At 35.2% G+C, this 18367-nt stretch overlaps 1 protein-coding gene across 4 annotated transcripts in view; it reads left to right on the top strand.

The window, feature by feature from the left end:
* The first annotated feature begins 2951 nt into the window (after positions 1 to 2951).
* LOC128985620 (protein transport protein Sec24A-like) overlaps positions 2952 to 18367 on the top strand; it is a 31156-nt gene continuing 15740 nt past the window's right edge. The window contains exons 1-12 of one of the 4 annotated variants that reach the window (XM_054405318.1): positions 2952 to 3057; positions 4862 to 4934; positions 5797 to 5978; positions 9832 to 10728; positions 10771 to 10944; positions 11491 to 11580; positions 12120 to 12235; positions 12740 to 12842; positions 14153 to 14218; positions 15402 to 15528; positions 16210 to 16319; positions 16574 to 16805. In XM_054405318.1, coding sequence (XP_054261293.1) covers positions 4868 to 4934; positions 5797 to 5978; positions 9832 to 10728; positions 10771 to 10944; positions 11491 to 11580; positions 12120 to 12235; positions 12740 to 12842; positions 14153 to 14218; positions 15402 to 15528; positions 16210 to 16319; positions 16574 to 16805 — 2164 coding nt within the window. In that variant the 5' untranslated portion in view covers positions 2952 to 3057; positions 4862 to 4867. Of the gene's footprint in view, positions 3058 to 4861; positions 4935 to 5796; positions 5979 to 9831; positions 10945 to 11490; positions 11581 to 12119; positions 12236 to 12739; positions 12843 to 14152; positions 14219 to 15401; positions 15529 to 16209; positions 16320 to 16573; positions 16806 to 18367 lie in introns of those variants that run through there. The other 3 variants (XM_054405317.1, XM_054405319.1, XM_054405320.1) reach the window with 3 other exon arrangements.

Below are 18367 nucleotides of genomic sequence, written 5' to 3'. Positions count from 1 at the left end.
AGCTCGTTCGCTGCGCTCACTTGCCTTCAGGTTAGCTCGTTCGCTACGCTAACTCGCCTCCAGGTTGAAGTTCGTTCGCTACGCTCACTCACCTTTTGGTTGCAAATTAGCTGTTGTCATAAATGTAAAAGAAATAATAGTGCTGCACCCTGTTGGTAATCCTTGTAACTTTAATGCTATTGAACATCATAGAACAGAACCAACTTGTTTAATTGAAACAGCTGTTAAGATTCATTAATTCCATTTCTCATAAGGTTAACATGGGAAACTCCATAGCCACTGGGGCGGAGCCCTTTTAAGAATTTCGAAACGGGAAATAGTTTACGTCCGATTCGCATACCTACAGAATTTACACACCAAATTTCATAACGATCGGTGAAGTCGTTCCGGAGGAGTTTGCAGACAAACACTGTGACACGAGAATTTTATATATTAGAGATATAAAAGAGGAACTATATGTACCTTATGGACTCCGAAACGGCTCGACAAATTGTAATACAACTTTCAGGCATTATTAAGCATTATTCAAGGATGGTTTGTGTGAAGTTTGGAGAAGATCGCAGATCCGTCAAAAGGGCTCCGCCACAGAGGGTTTTGAGGGGTCCAATGTCAGACTTTTGGAACTACAAATGTTAACAAATAAATATAATTTAAAAGCAGATGTTTACATTCACCAACTGTTGGTTTGAATAATCACAACATTCTATTAGTCATGATTTGGAATAGTGCCACAATATTTCCACATAATGCAGAACAGAAAACTATTTTACTTTTAGATTAGTCCAAATATATTAAACCCCAATCGCAGCACACCTGTGCACTCAGCAACCTTTAAATTCTCCCCTACTGTATTAAATATGTAAACATATAAAGTAAAAACTTATATTCATACACCTAATACATATATAAAGATATAGATTGGAAAGAACAAATTAACTTTTAAAATAATAGTTGTTAACGTAGCAACGCGCGCCGGGTAACTAATAGTATACATATGTATATATAGATATCCATATATAAATCCCAAAGTACCAAATGAACTTTTGAGAAAACTACAAGTCCCCCATAAATCATACCGTACTTAAAATGTTCGTCATGAGGAGAAACCTTGCACAAAACTATCCATTATTTCATAAATTGCACTTCAAGTTCATAATTCCTTTCTAAAGGGAAGTTTTCATATACCTGTTAAAAATACCCCAGCTATACGGTACTTATAGCCTATTTGTTTGTTATTCTTTCTACTACCTTATTGAAATCCGGTGTGTTTATTTGTCTGTATTACTGATGCATTCTGTTTTGTCTATTTCAACTTAACTTTAATCTTTAATACAATAATACTTATGAAGTCAAACGGGGTGAAGCGTTAAGCCTTTAACTCCCACAGGCCGCGGCCTTCGAAGTGGCAACGTCGCAAGTAGGGTTTTAACAGCTGTTTTGTTTGGAAGAAGCTAATGGTATTTGTGTATTTACGAAAGCTTGGTTACTGGACTATGAAAATATTGACTCCACTTTGACTCACTGACGAGCAGCCCGCACCTCTGTTCGCCGGCAACCCTTGAACGCTTGTCGCGAGAAGACCGTAACATGTACAGATAATGTATAGATTTTCAATTCATATTGTTTTGGTTTTTCAATTCTGTATGTTTTATTTTCATTATTTTAATAAATGTATGTTCATACATTTAAATTTAAATCAATAAAGTGCGAATTAATGAGCTGATGTCACCTGTCTGCCATGTTAACTTATGGGACGTCTGAACCCTACTTGCGACGTTGCCAATTCTACCAGGCCGCGGCCTGTAGTTAAACGCGGCCACCTTTAACTCCAGGCTGTGGCCTTCGAAGTGGCAACATGGCAAGTAGGGTTGAAATAGCTGTTTTGTTTGGAACCAGCTAATGGTAATTTGTGTATTTTTTAAGAATACAAAAGCTTGTTTACTGTTGTGAATAAGCCAGTGTTTTTTTTCCTTCTTAGTCAGTCTGACACGTGGGACATTTAGTTTTAATAGAATATTATATCAATTTCTTTTTATTGTGTTGTGCGTTGTAATTTTGATTATTGTAATACTTGTATTACTGGGAGAAAATAAATATTCTTATTCTTTACTGGGCTATGAAAATATTTACTCCAATTTAATGTACAAAAATAGATTTTCAATTTAAACATTGTTTTGGTTTTCAATTCCATATATTTTATTTTCAATCTTTTAATACATTTATGTTCATAAATTTAAATTTAAATGAATAATACGCTAATTAATGAGCTGGTGTCATCTGTCTGCTATGTTATCTCAATGGGACGTCTAGCGCTAGCTAGACAAAACCACTTGCAACGTTGCCAATTTTACCAAGCCGCGGCCTGGACTTAAAGGGAGTCGTGAGTTAAAGAAAGGAGACCGTGCTAACAGCTAACAGCTAGTATATATATCTAAATTTGAACGAATAGTTTCACGCAATTATCATAAAAATGCTGAGGCCTGCTGCATATGCACACAACCCCATTCTTAAACTGAATAAATACACTTATTTATACAAACTGCAGTGCAGACACCACAGAGACACCACTGAGCTGTTATAATTTTAGCTCAGTGAGAGACACCGCTATCATCAACAATGTTAAAAAAAATTGATAATTGATGTTCTAGGCTGTAACCATAAACATTAAACAGATTTTAGTGTAATTTAGATCAGAACATATCAGTGTTGTATCTAGGTTAGTTATATTTCTAAGCGAAACAATCCATGTTGTTTGAAAGGTGCACTACGGTTATTAAGAATGAATTCACCAAAAGATTCTCAATCATTTACTTATAAACAGCAAGTAAATAATGCATGAACTGTCGTCAAATTATACATTTTGAATAGTATACAACTTCCACAGCTTCCTGAATATCAATAACACGGCCACGTCGAAAGTCTTCCGTTAGTAGACAACTTCAGCAGGCCCATGTCAGGCCTTCTCAGTGCTACGTGATCGTGATGATGTTTCGAATTTAGTGGAACTTCCTAGCCTTGAGTTGGAATTAATTATAAACCTACAGAAAACTAACAATTGTAAGTAACACAGTTTAGTAATATTTACTAGGAATAATTTAGTTCGAGTGGTTGTATTGTAAGTTAAAAATCGTCTGCTATCCATAACTGTCATTTAGCCCTTATTAGACCGATAAATGCCGTATTAATTAATACACATTTTCGCCAATTAATAATTTGTATTTTATGACAGGCATAAGCTTCCATATCGTACGTGAATCTCGACATCGGATGTAAAAAATTTATTATTGTCCAATTTACTCGGCTTATCTCATATGCACTGTAAAATTAGGTCTAGGGCAGGCCAACTAACTAGACCATGACATAATTCAACCTGATTCATTTTTCCTTAAGTTACTTTCAACGAATGGGCTTAATCAAAGCAAATTTTCAACGTCAAATTATCATTTCTTATGAGCTGCTCCGTTAGAAAAAATTACTTGTTTAAATCCTCATTTCATACAAAGCAATTATTTCTCATTAAGTTGATAATTTCCTTATTAGTTAGTCCATGTAACTTAAAGTTGACTTGGATATTTAATGTTCAAATTTAATTTAGTCATAAATTGACTCAAGTAAGCTAAGTTGCACAAACATTCTGGTCTCTATGTTTGTGTTTAACAGTCATTAACTTACTAGACTGAATTAACTTAGGCTAAGTTTACCTAATTTAAGTTGATGCAATTTTAAACCTATAAGAAAATCGTGCGTAATTTAAGCCTGAACATAGGCTATGCTTGGCCGGCCCTAAGAGCAATATTTTACAATATTTTTAGACAAGTTTTAGGATGTCTAACTCTTCATTAGATAGCCTAGTAGACCTAATTAAGTTAATGTGGCTAACTTATTATCTATTAAGTAAGTAGGCCTACCGTAAGGTCTAACTTAACGTAGCTATTTATGATGCATCATAATTTTGGGTCCATAAGATCATAGCCTATGTGAACATTGTTGTAGGAAGAGGGTCTTAGATTTTAATTTTAACTAAAAAATAGAAACTTTATTTTGCCTTTGAAACCTTACTTAAGTTACTTAAGTTATTTGAGCTATATATCTGAAAACCCTCGATTTTAGGGACTATCTGTCGAGTAAGGGAATATGCTGTGTAACTTACTTGAAAATTAGAGTGAAGGGGGCAGAAATAAGAGTTTACAAGGAATGCATTTTAAACTCATTTTAAAACATTCACTTAAGTAAGTTAGGCTAGACTTAACATTTAGCCTACCTACTATAAATTTACCTAGGCCTACACATATTGTGAGAATACCCTAACTCAAACATTTGGCATTAAAATCTAAACACAATCATATGGCGGTCTAGACTGTAAATGAGCATGATATGTCGTACTTATTTTCAGATAATTGCTGTCTACAAATAATTGATCGGTATGGTTATCTGTTATTAAATGTAGGTAACACCAATAGGCAATATGATTTATAGTAGGCTATCATGAAATACTGGCATGAAACATTAACTTAACTTAAGTTAGGCTAAGTAGATTTCCAATAGGCCTACCTAACTTAATTTGAAAGTTTAAAATATTACAGTACGGTAACTTAATGGGATTTTGTGATAGGCTATTACAGGTATTATAAAATTCTCTATTAAAAAAATATAGCCTATACCGGTACTGTATCCTAGTACCTAGGTTAAAATGGCTTGCTGCTCCAATTTATCTTATGGTACTGTATGTAGGCCATACCTAACTTAGGCCTATTTTTTATTTAGGCTAGGTGACCTATTATTTAATTCAAGGTAACTTACCGGTATGTCTCCGTTATTAATAGTTATATGTAAGTTACTAAATATAGATTTTGTTTTACAGAAGAACATGAATGGACAACAGTTGACCAATTCAAGCAATTCAGCCAATGGAACACCATCTAGCAGTTACCCAGGTCAGATTTATAAAAATATCTATTATTCTCCAAATGTTCCCAGTAGCCTTGAGTTAACTTGTTTTGACGAAAAATATGTTCTTGAGCTGTCTTTACCTTTTACGTTTCTTTTTGGTAAGGTACTAGGCCTACTTATTTACAGGCCCAGAATCACCTTAATGTTTGAAAAACGGATTAAACAAAGTTATTCTAAGGCATCAATAGGCTACTAGTGCACCTTTTTTTTTGTCACCGAGACTGTTATGAAGATGATAATAATTAAATAGGCAAAATATATAAGCCTGTTTACAAACATAAAATCCAACTTATTAGGGGGCCTGATGGGAATTCAGAGTTTTGGGTGGGGAAACCTTAAATGTGATTATCATTGGGAGTAAAGGGTGGTTAGACGGGTGGGAGGGTAACTCATGGGTACCCAAAAAGCCGGGGGAAATGTGTAATTTGCCAAGAAGAATGGGAACTTTTCTTGATATTAGGGGATTATCCTTTGAAATAGGCCTAGGGAAATTTAGTCAATAACTTACAAACCTTAACATAGTTTGTTGTGGTACTGAACAGAGAAGTAAGGTACAAAGGAAACATTCAATGGTTAAGTCGTGTCTAGTTCAAATTATGTTGGTCGTCCCATTCTGCTCTCCTTTCCCTCCTCACCATTAATGGATCACGGATCACGTACTATAGCGCTCACACGAGAGTTGGTTGCAGTTTGATCAACAGATTAACTAAATATTTGCTAAATAAAGTATCCCACAGTATAGGCTAACTATAACTGTTTTTATCATTTAGGTATAGCCGAATCAAATAAATTAATAATTGACTACTTATAAGCTCTGAGTTATTAAATGATTTGTTCTGTTTTCAGCTAGTTTGTCCTCTCAGTCGTCCAGGGACCCCTCGCCAGCCACGCATGCACGTAAGCCTTTCACGGAGCCTTACAACCATGTGATTGCACCTCAACCTAACCACTGGCCCAAGGACAAGGCTGGGCAGGTTGTACACAGCACACCCTTCTCCAGTCCTACGCCTCCTCCGCTCGGTAGTCAGGTGGGTCAATCTTATTTTTATATTTCTGAGTTAACCTATCCATTACACTCATAACAGGGTAGGTCCTGTATGTGTTAAGGTAATTCTATAGTCAGATTTTAATTTGAAAATTTTAATAAATTAGTTTCAAAAAGTGAATTGAATCTTTTATCCTCCAAAATTACAACAAGAATGTAAAAGCTGATGCAAGTATGGATATAGAATATTTTATTAGATTTAAATATCAGTTAAGACTTAGATCACAATACATCTGACAAGCCTTCCACCCAAGTAGGTAGCGGTAATACTTAAAAACTGACCTTTTGATATCCTTAATTCAGTACAATCACATTTCTTTACAGTAGAACCCCGATCCACTTTTGAATTAGCCACACTGCAGATTAGGATGGCAAACAATCTAAATAAAAAACATATCATGCAAGTTAAATGTATGCTATATTTAAGTTATTGACAATTAAGATGGTTAGCATGAAAAGGCTCCTCATCTTACGGGCAGACAGTATAGATTCGCCATTGTTTTTTCTTCACCGATCACTGAAGGGTTGCAGATTACAACCAACAAGTTAATAAGTTACATTTTGTATCTTTTATTTATTTTTTTTACAAGGTTTAAACATAGCCTACCGTTATGATCTGTTTATTAGTCATCAACTCCATAGAGATTGACTTAAACTCTTATTATAGGCCTAAAAAAAAGATTTTAAGACACCAACCTGAATACATTAGGCCCTGAATACCTCTGGGTTGAATACCTTCAGCTTTACTAGTTAGCTGAATATTTGGGGAATATTATTGGGAAATGTTTAATTTGTTTTGAATTTTAAAATAAGTTAGAATTATTACTAGAGCTCGCCCCGGTGTCAAAAACTCGACCAAAAGTATGTACATACTGTGCAAACTCTTATTTTCACCCCACGCTGTAAATAAAACATGTGATTAAAACTTCTTCAAATTGTTTTTGTTTTCTGTTTATACAGGGAGCGGCAGAAATATCTGACGGTTTTCAAGCGAGTACAGTCCGGCAGCCGAGTGGAGGGGGGTGGTGGGGAGCGGCTCATTCTCAAGGCCAAGTGTGACAATTTTAGTCGCCATGGAGCAGTGGATCAGTATACATCGCGCGTTTGCCGTTGAGGCGTTTTTAAAAAATGGCGATTCTGTTGTTGGTACGCAACGTAAGTTTCGGAGGCATTTTAATGTGGCTCGTGGGGAACCTATCCCATCCCGAAACACCATCAAATTGTGGGTGGATACCTTTAGATCACAGGATCAACTGCAAAACGTAGGCCTACAGGCCGTCCAAGGCCAGTGAGGACGCCTGAGAACGTGGAGCGAGTGCGACAAGCTGTGCTAACGAGCCCGCATCGCCCGGAGCGTAGACAAGCTGCTGCTTTTGGCATGTCTGATCGCTGTCGGGTGAAAGTGAAGGCCTGAGTGCAATATTCGTCGAATATAGCGATCAGACATGCCAAGAGCAGCAGCTTGTCTACGCTCCGGGCGATGCGGGGTCATTAGCACAGCTTGTCGCACTCGCTCCACGTTCTCACGCATCCTCACTGGCCTTGGACGGCCCGTAGGCCTACGTTTTGCAGTTGATCCTGTGATCTAAAGGTATCCACCCACAATTTGATGGTGTAGGTCGGGATGGGATAGGTTCCCCACGAGCCACATTAAAATGCCTCCGAAACTTACGTTGCGTACCAACAACAGAATCGCCATTTTTAAAAAACGCTTCAACGGCAAACGCGCGATGTATACCGGTCCACTGCTCCATGGCGACTAAAATTGTCACACTTGGCCTTGAGAATGAGCCGCTCCCCACCACCCCCCTCCACTCGGCTGCCGGACTGTACTCGCTTGAAAACCGTCAGATATTTCTGCCGCTCCCTGTATTTTGTTGTTATTTCGTCACCAACATGGCAACCCATAAGGCTCATGTAAATTTTTTTAAAATTTAAAATTCTTTTTGTTTACGTAAATCTAAATCCCACAAACGGTTCCCACACTTCGCACCAGACTTCAGCCACAGAAAAAGGCTTTTAGTTTACTTAGCTTAACTATCTCAATCTGTAAAAGCTGTTTTACTGACAAACATCAGTTAAAAATAGGTAGCCTACACAGTTAAAAAAACTAAATCTGAATTCAGAACCTTAAGAAGAAAAAAAAAATAAAAAACGAAGAAACCAAGGTTTTTTGAATACCAAGCAGTTCCTGTCTGGAACGGCTGATTTAGTTGGAACCAGGAAACTCATTACATGCATATCTTATCACTAGTTGGTGAAGTTTTCCTTGTCTCTCCAGCTCACAAGATCTTTATCAGTTAATGACTGACTTGCTTGACTAGTTTCCTCAGCTGGTTCAACACAAACACTACTAGTTTTGTGATAGTAGATAGTTTTGTGTTGATTTGGACTTTCTTATCAATATGATTCCCCTTTCACTGAAGAAATCAATATTTAGAACATTTTTAGATATTTATAGCTTTAATATTAGCCTACCAGCCTAACCTTGAACCTAAAATAATGCAAATGACTTCTACAAGTATACCTCTCACTTATTGTTAAATCTTGATCTTAGATTTGTTTTGATACATTTTAGCCAATTTCCCTGGAAGTAGCTATTACCGTAGGTCTCATGGTAATACCTAGGCCTGGGACCGATTTACTTTTTCATTTTGATGTCCACAGAGGCCAAAAACACCATTCATTCAAATGTATATATTTATATATAGGCCTACATGTGTGTGTCCGTACATACGATAACTTGAGTAATTTTTTTCCAATTTTTATAACATTTGGTTTAAGGTGTACGGCGGGATAAACTTAAATGAGTTCGCGAACCAGCATGAGCGGACCATGGTAACGGGGGGTTTTATGGAGTAAAAATGGGTTTTTCTAATTTTTTACCCTTAAAACACAAAATTTATCAATTTTTCACCAGACCTTTGTAAAGAGCTTAAAAAAACAAATAATTTAGTAGGCCTATATCAAAGTGTTTTTGTACGGTGATTGGTTGGGAAACGTAGAAATATCAACCAATTATTAATTTAAAATTCCCATGTTATTCTTATGGACAATATTGTAAAATGGTGTAGTTGGCTTGTTTATGGATATATTTTGATCAAACTTGGCGGATTTATTCATTTCATACTAAGCTATTGATATTTTAATAAAAAATACACTTCATTAGTTTCCCTGTAGGAGCTAACCTAGGAAGGCATAAATGTTAATTTAATAGATTAATTGAAAAATCAATCCAGGCAAATGGAAATTCGCTTAGTCGGCAGGTTTGCTGCAGGGGGGGGTATTTTAAATTTCCCCCGCTTTATCATTGGACATGCATCAGTTCACAAATAAGTCTTTTATGAGTTAATTTAAATGGTTGTGAAATAAATAAAACACACTACATTATATCAGACATGATCAATTCTAAAATACTCTTTGTCTGATTCATAATGACAACACATATCTACTAAAGGAAAATGTTAATATAGAGATTAAGTAATCTCTCTATTAAAAATTAATTCTTTTTGTCTAGAACTCAAATTTTTCTGCTTGCATAACTACTTACTTAACCTATGCCATTGATCATTATGTACGTACATACTTAATTGTTTTTGCTACAAAGCATATGAAAAAGCCAGTTTTTCTCAAGTTCAAGGACATAGTCATCTCTTGTAGACTATGATTCCCCCTTAAAAAAAACAAAAAAAAAACACTGAACAAAGATCCATTTGAGGCTTTTACTGTCCTGTATGTATACAACCAATTTAAGAAAATATTTATAAGTCTTGACTTCTAATTGTTTATAATACAACATTTTTTTCCATCTTGATTAAAATGAAATGATGTTTCAGGGATCTGGAGACCAGGGAATGCAACCTGTAATGCAAACACCGGGAAACCTTCCTAACCCTACCTCAAGGCCATTCTCCTCCCCTCAACCCCCCTCTAGTCAGTCTGTCGCTAGGTTCCCTTCCTCTCACCAACCCAACAACATGTCCAGTCAGATACCTTCACCCAGGCCACCTCCACACCCCAGCTATCCTGGTGGCCAACCACAGGCTGCTGCACCTCTTCAGCCCCCTTCCAATCCCAGTAGTCAGGCTCCATTGCCAAGTCAGTTTCAAAAACTTCCCCAAAGCCCTTTCCAACCTCCGCCAAACCAGTTCCAACAAATCACAAGACAGCCCTCTCCTCAACCATCACCGTTTTCTAACCAAACTCCAAATCCCAATGTAAATCAGTTTAGTCAGCCATCGGGCCCGAATCAGTTCACTCAACAGTCTAATCAACATCCCAAACCACAAATTCAAACGGCTCAACCTTCTAGTCACCCCGCCCAACTAAATCAAATCCCTCAAACTCTGAATCAACTTTCTCAGCCATCTAGTAAGCTTCCCCAACCTCCCAGTCAAGTTTCTCAACCTTCTAGCCAAATTCCTCAACAAAATAGCCAATTTTCTCAACCTAACATTCCTCAACAGAATAAACAATCCCAACCACCTAACCCAATTTCCCAACAACCCAGTCAATCTACCCAACCATCTAATAAATATCCCCAACCACCTAATATAATTCCTCAACAACCTAACCAAATTTCCCAGCAACCCAATCAGTTTTCTCAACCACCTAATAAATATCCCCAACCACCAAATAAATATCCCCAACCACCAAATAAATATCCCCAACCACCTAATCCAATTTCCCAACAACCTCAGCCAATTTCCCAGCAACCCAATCAATTTTCCCAACCACCTAATCAGTACCCTCAACCCACGAATCAATTTTCCCAATTGCCTAACCAATTTTCTCAACCACCTAATCAGTTCGGCCAGCAACCTCCTAACCCTCCACAGTACCAATACAATAACGTCAACTCCACTACCCAACCACAATATGCTGCCAGCGGGTATCCTCAACAACCTCAGCAGATTGGAAACCAGTACAATAAGCGGTATCCACAAATGGTGAGTTTTATTATCACTATTAATCTTCAGTCAATGGATACATTTTTCCTTTAAGCAATTTTTAGAGAATTAAAAGGGTGGATTCCATAACTTCTTAAAGAGTTGTTGTCTTTGTATTGTTGTATGCAATTATCTTAATAGGCCTACAACCAAATATTTAACATATTTAGGACGACTTGCAAAAGAATTCACTTTATTAGTTTGCTTTATAATTTGTGTGCGCAAACAAATCGTAGGTTGTCCATATAAAATCATGTTACTCCGCATTTATAAACATACATCAAACTTGAAAATAAAAATCAAGTTGCTCTTTAAATAGTCCTAAGCCTGTATTTAAAAATTGAGTAAATAACAAATATATTTGACCTTTTCATCTGAAATACGTCATGTGGTCATCACATCCTTAGGCATGACCATGGTTTATTCAACCAAAACATCATTGATTTTTTCCAAATTGATTTTATATTGGCTTTAAGTAAATCCATTCATTGTAACTTACTGGTTTAAAATTGATAACGCTTAGTGATAATAAAATTGATGCTTTAGCCTGGCACCTATCAACAGCCTGGCCCTGTAGATGGGCTGACATCTCAGTTGAACACTATGTCTGTACAGCAGGGCTTCAACAAGCTTTGGGTAAGTTCACTCTCAAATTTTTTAACTGTTTATTAGAAGCAAACAATAAGGTTGAGGTTCCAGGTTCCAAGTTCCAATTAATGTAAATATATAAAATATTGTGAATTATGAGTTTTTCTATTCAGCAGAAATATGGTTCTTTCTGAAAACATGTCAATGGAAAACATTTAGCCTATTGAAAATCCTTAGTGAGCCTTTAGGCATGTTTTGGTTTAGTAAAATTTATCAAAATGAAAATGTTTCTCAATATCTAGTATTTAATAAATTCTGTAGATTTAACATTTTTATTCATGTTCATTTCACAACATAAAACTAGAATAAAGCAGTTTCACGCCTTGAAAATTCAATACACTGTGTAGAGTTTACATTTGGTGAAAGAGAACACTAAAGCTTTTAGTTCTTTTAAGGAATATCAGTCCTAAAATCTCAATTTTTTGTGAACATTACCAAGGACAAAACCCATCCTACTTATGTATAAGATGCTTACCAATAAACACATTCAAACTTAATTAAAAACTTATGATTTTCTCTACTCACAGGGTATGGACACCGTGGACCTACTGAAGTGCCGAGATCTGCTGCCCAAAGAGAAAATAGATCCACCCGCTGTACGATTGCAGCACGAACTGTACGAGGCAGCGAACTGTAGCCCAGAGTAAGTAAACACATATATTAGCATAGCAACTAATAATAGTTTTAGTTTTTTAGTTTTTAACCTAATTAATCAATATTTTAGGAATGTGGTTGGGATATAGCGGGACAGCCTAGTGGTTATAGTGCTTGCCTAACAAACTCAATCCTGAGTAAATTCAGAGGCGTTTTAATCTTTTAAACTAGACCCGTCCGCTATTGATACATGGACTTTTCATAAAAGGTCCTGGATTACATTTTCAAGGAATTAACAAAATTAACTAACATGTTTAATTGAATTTTTTTTTACCAATGAAACATTGAGTAGTAAAACATCACACTATTACAACAGAATTATTGATTTTTGTAATGCCAGATACTAGTGCATATTTTTTTCTAAATCTAAACATTTGATTTTTTATACACTGTTTTGTCTCTAGGTTAGATTCTAAAACTAGTCTACCCTTAGGAATCTTAGGCCTATATACTTACATAATCACCTATTTCTAACCGAGTGTTATTGTTTTAGAATCTTCAGGTGTACTCTTACCAAAATACCAGAAACCAAATCGTTGTTAGATAAATCAAGACTGCCTTTAGGAGTCCTTATTCACCCGTTTAAGGATTTGAACGTAAGTAAAAAATCTATTTAATCTTTGTGATGTGAGTAAAAATTGCTTGTTTTGAGTAAAGTCGTATTAGAATTCAAGCTACTTGACTTAAAAACTTGTGTGTAGTTTTTGTTAAGCGTACATTTAATATAACAAGAGTAGCCCATTTGTGGTGACGAGTGGTTACTGTCGTCATTGATTTACGTACGTCTCACACTGCTCATTGAGCACATAGCACTTATCAACTGTACAAACACTACACCAATTGTCTGATAGTAATATAGGCTAAACAATTGAAGCGCTTATCATGAACAAATGTTGAATGTTTTAAAATTAATTCCTTGGATTTGTTCGAAATATTTGTTGAAAGCATTTGTTTGAAGTAGATTAGTGTATTAAATGATTAGGCTATAGTATTTATTTTGTTTGTCTTCTTCTTACTACTGTGTTGAAATTTTTTTAAACTTATGTCCACAAAATATTTGTTCTTTTTTGATGTTTAATAAAATTAATGGAGTGTTTAGTTAAAATCTAGAAATTATAATATTTAACACAGTTAAAAAGCTTTATTACAAAATATTAATTTATCAAACAAACAGCCTATAGAGTTAAGAAACAAAACAAAGTTTTAAAATAATCAGGCGTAAATGTTAGGCCTACAAAGAAAGTCTGAATTGAAACATGTTTTTGTGAAAGGTGTAGGTGCTTACAATTTTTGGTAGGCCTATATTAATTAAGTAAAATGTCTTGAAAGATGTGATGTGGCGAAGCCAAATCTCAAATCCGACAAAGGTTACAAAAAGATTAACATTAAAATTTTGATCAAATGGATTTAATGATTTAATATAGTCCTAATCTTTGTAAAATTTTTGAATTTTGTATGTTTATGCAATGGCAAAAATCAACATAATGTTCAACGATAGGCTATTTATGGAACATGTGTTCTTGGATGTTGTCGCAAACACAAGAGATGATCACAAGTAGCTGTGATTCTGACTAAAAAGTTTTAAAAAGCAATTATGCATTCAAAATAAATTTAATAACTGTAAGAATCAGTTTTTCATAATTGAAATTGATTCTATTTTTTCTTTAAGAAAATCCCTTGGATGCAAGATATGGGAATCAATTTTGTTGTAGCATATGGATTTGAAATATTTTTGCATTTTTACAAGCATTTTTAAGCTATCAGATTGAAGTATTACAATGATATAGGGTAAAACTATTAACAATGTTATCCAAAGTTTTTTAAAAATTATATAAACTCTAAAAACCTACCAATGATTTTTTAAATTATTTCATATATTTCCATATCATTAAAATCTGTCCATCAGGAATGTCCTGCAGAGGTGGAGGGAGCCAATTATTATGAACCCCCACAACGGCCAAAAAATATCAAGGTTTTTATTTTATTTTGTCTATTGCTTATTAGTTTTCGGTTGTTCTTTCTGGGGCTAGGTTTAACTATTTGTTTTTGGTTTGAACTTTTTTCTAATTTCTGGGTTTTTAATTATTGTAGTGGGTTCAGCTTAGTGATAAAATATGGGCATTTCATTTTAACCCATATGTTGCAATAAATTAGTCCCATTTTTTATATTTCTGTTTTATATTTTAAGGTAAATTATTTAATGAAAAAAAATCACACTACTAACACTCAACCAGGGCGTTATAAAGACTTAAGTAATAAATTATTCCAATTCGTGCTTTAGCCAACTTATATAAGTAAAAACTCATAGCCACATCAGCTAGTTGTGATGTAGCCATTTTAGTTTTGCAATGAGATGGCTTGGTACTGCCTTATTTTATTGATAATAGTTATGATTGAAGTGAGCTTATGTTAGGTTTTAATCTTTCAATTTGAAATTGTGTCTTAATTTGTATCACCTTGTCAAAAACTTTATCCACCATCCAGAAGTCCATTTTACCTGTATAATCTATACCTGTACACCTTTGACCATTTAACTGCCTCTTGCTATCATGCTTTGTGTTCTAAATATTTTTTTCTATGAATACTCACTCTCCACTAAACAGTACCGTATTGTAATACTATTGTGGCAGGGTTTTATTGATTTGGATTTCAACAAACTGCTAACGCTTATGCTTTTTAAAACTTATTTTTATTTTTTTTTATGTATCACAAATTAACATAGGTTTTTGTTTGCATGAGTGGATCACTTTGTTGGAGCTTTAGGAAGCTACATAATCAATAATAATAATGAAAATAAAAATTGAAACAATTCACATTAACTATAGCCTACAAGTTATGTATTATTAGTAGTTATACTGTGTTCACAACATTTGGGCAGTTTTAGGGGAAGAAATCTATCCCTTCCATTTAACCCCACACCTTTAAAATAATAGCTGACTAAGAAACCGACATTAAACAGAAAAAAAGTGGTGGGGAAACTTCCCCTCAAATAGCCCAAATATTGTGAAGTAAAGTACTTGTAGGTCATGGATAGATAACATTTTCTACGATGCTAAACATGAATACTAACCTCATAACTGCAAGCTACAGTTCAGTATTATTTTATGTATTTTTTGATAAAGCAATCATGATAATTGTGTTTGTTATGTTTGCAGCAACTCTCTGTGATCCAGTGTACAGTCATAGTAAGATGTCGAATGTGCCGTACATACATCAACCCGTTTGTCTACTTTGTCGACAATAAACGTTGGAAGTGCAACTTGTGCTTTAGAGTTAACGAATGTAAGTTGAATACTGGTATGGAATTTAAGATTTAGTACAAATAACTCCATGTGTAGTTACTGTAAACTCCCTATTAAATGGATCTGTTTGGTTCAGAAGGCTACATATGTTTAAACCACACACTTGATTCCAAAGAAAATTGATGCAGGTTGAAAAACACTTGTCACAACTTCAATTATCTAGTGCTGAACAGGTGTTAACCCTGCAATATTTTATTGCTTAGTACGATACTGTTGTTTTCATTACTCTGGCACATATGATGTGTAGTTTATTAAATCCATTCACTCTTTTTTATTTACTTGACTCATGGTTTGGACTTTTTGGAATTCATAAAAGGACCAGGTTCCAAGGTCTTCCACAGGGAATCTACAGTAAGGAGTATGGATTAAGAAGTTAACTACTTTAAACATTGGATAGAGCATTTCGGTTGATGTATCCTAGGAGGAAAATTGATTGCAGTCTATGGCTCTGGACATTTGAGGCTTCAATTAGTTATGAAAAATAACAATTTGGCAATTTGTCACAGTTTTGGATATGGTATGTCAGGTCTTTCAAGTTCTTTAATTTTAGTCTCTACTTTGTCTTTTTTGTTAATTTGTAGAATCTAACTACTAGTAAACTAAACAGTACAATCAAGTAATTAATCACTTGACATTCCTATATGCCGGTGTTTGTTTCCAGTACCCGATGAGTTTCAATTTGATCCAATGACCAAGACGTACGGAGATCCATCAAGGAGGCCAGAGATAAAATCTGCAACGATAGAATTTATTGCTCCTTCTGAATACATGGTAAGACATTAAACGTGAATTGTAGAAACTAAGTGGAACGAAAACAATTATTCTCTTTTACTCTTTTTAGACTACAGTTACCCTAAGAGAATATACTTTCAAAAAAATGATGAAAAATTGCCCCCGGCCAACTGTTCCCTTTCCATACCTCAGGTGGCCTATTTATCGAACTTGATAGCTAAGTGTTAACATTAAGATCTCCAGCACACTTCACAGCTTGCCTAGCCTGTCCTCCATTACATTGAATGCTACAGGTGCGACCACCGCAGCCGGCAATCTACGTGTTCGTGCTGGATGTGTCGCGACTGGCGTGTGAGAGTGGCTACCTCAAAATTGTGTGTGCTACTCTGCGGAGCGAGCTAGAAAACATCCCTGGCGACGCTCGCACCTCCGTGGCCTTCATCACCTTTGACTCTGCCGTCCACTTCTACTGCCTCATGGACGGACAAGCTCAGCCTCATGAGATGGTCGTTGTCGACATTGACGGTGAGTAAACCTTTGAATATGAGCTAAAAATCCATTTTTGACTTAAAGATGTATCCAGTTTCAGTACAAAAAAGAATTTACACCCCCCGATAGCCAAAATGAAATAAGCAAGGCCATTTTGAATAACCTTTATTCTGGTCATTCAATCGTTGAAAATTAAAGGCACATGGAATCAATTAGATGTATAACAGTTAAACATATTACAATTAACAGCTCTGTTAGGCCTACACAAAATCTATTTCTGTTTAATAAATAGTTAACTGTTGTTTTCTGACCGTAACCGTTATCACAGTATTAGATTTGTGTTGTTTTCTGCTCCATTACACTTTTTTGTACAAGCCAACTACAGTGGAACCTCGATAAAAAGACCCTTGATAACTAGTCACCCTTGATAACAAGTGTCATTTTCAAATCCCCTTGAATTTATTCCACCCCAAATCACATGTTATTGCAAACCTCAATAAGGAGTTAACCTTGATAAAAAGTGTTATTTAATAATCCCCATGAGAGTCTTGTTATCAAGGTTCTACTGTACCTACACCTGAGCAAAAATGCTGTTTCCTGGCTAACTTTTCAACCAATTCAAATTTGTATTAAGGTTTCAGATCCCCCATGTATGCGTTTAACAAGGTGTTGAGATGGTTAAGAATTTACTGTAGTTTAATTAAATCAGTGACAGCTTCTACTGATGTAAATTACTAATCTATACTTATTTAATACGCAAGCAGGATTTTTGTGACAATTACTCCTCCGAAACTACTGAACCGATTGACATGTTTTTGGTGTCATTGGAAAGAGCGTAACGTGAAGTTGTGCAGGAAACTTTCTTTTTAGGGAAATAACTAGAGAGTGAGGCCCTGGCGCCCTTTAAAGTTTCGTATTTCTCCATAAGATTAACATTGGAAACAAAAATTGTTATGAAATTCCAGCTGTTGTTAGAAATCAAAAGTGAGAAGAAGAGCATGTTAATTGTAAACAGTCAATACGTTTGCTAATTTAACAGTTTGCTACAAATATTTGTTGACTTGGTTGAAATTCGTTTTAAATTAACGCCTGTAATACTTAGCAATTGCTCGAAATCGAGCAACAGGGACACTAGTTTATATTAAATACTCTATTTTTAAAATGAAACCAAAGTTTAAGGACAACTTATTCATACAACCTTCTCAGGAACTAAACTTAAGGACAAATATCATTGAGTCATTCCATGTCAAATCACCCGGGTCATGAAACCCACCATCTCAGAATTTGATGAAACTTTGTGAAAATGTTCATTCCTATGCCCTAAGTAAAAATACAAAAAATTTCAAAGATACTGCTTATACTTTTTTTTATATTAATTTTTTTGCGATACGCCGTTTTGACCATTTCAGGCCTCGGAATCGACAACCAAATGTAGCCTGAGCGACCAAAAAATTTAATTATTCACAAACCATTTAAGATAACACCTTCAAATTTTTAAGGCATGTTTCCTATGTCTTGAACATAAATAAAACGGTATATAGGTCACTCTAGAGTATAATAAAAAAATTATAAAATTATTATAAATTTTAATTTAATTT

This window comes from Macrosteles quadrilineatus, unplaced genomic scaffold, assembly GCF_028750875.1.
Source record: "Macrosteles quadrilineatus isolate MER2022 unplaced genomic scaffold, UCM_ALF_1.0 Scaffold_2__2_contigs__length_208266976, whole genome shotgun sequence".
Taxonomy (NCBI): domain Eukaryota; kingdom Metazoa; phylum Arthropoda; class Insecta; order Hemiptera; family Cicadellidae; genus Macrosteles; species Macrosteles quadrilineatus.
Note: the sequence above shows the minus strand (reverse complement) of the source record. Positions and strands in the feature narration are given on the sequence as shown.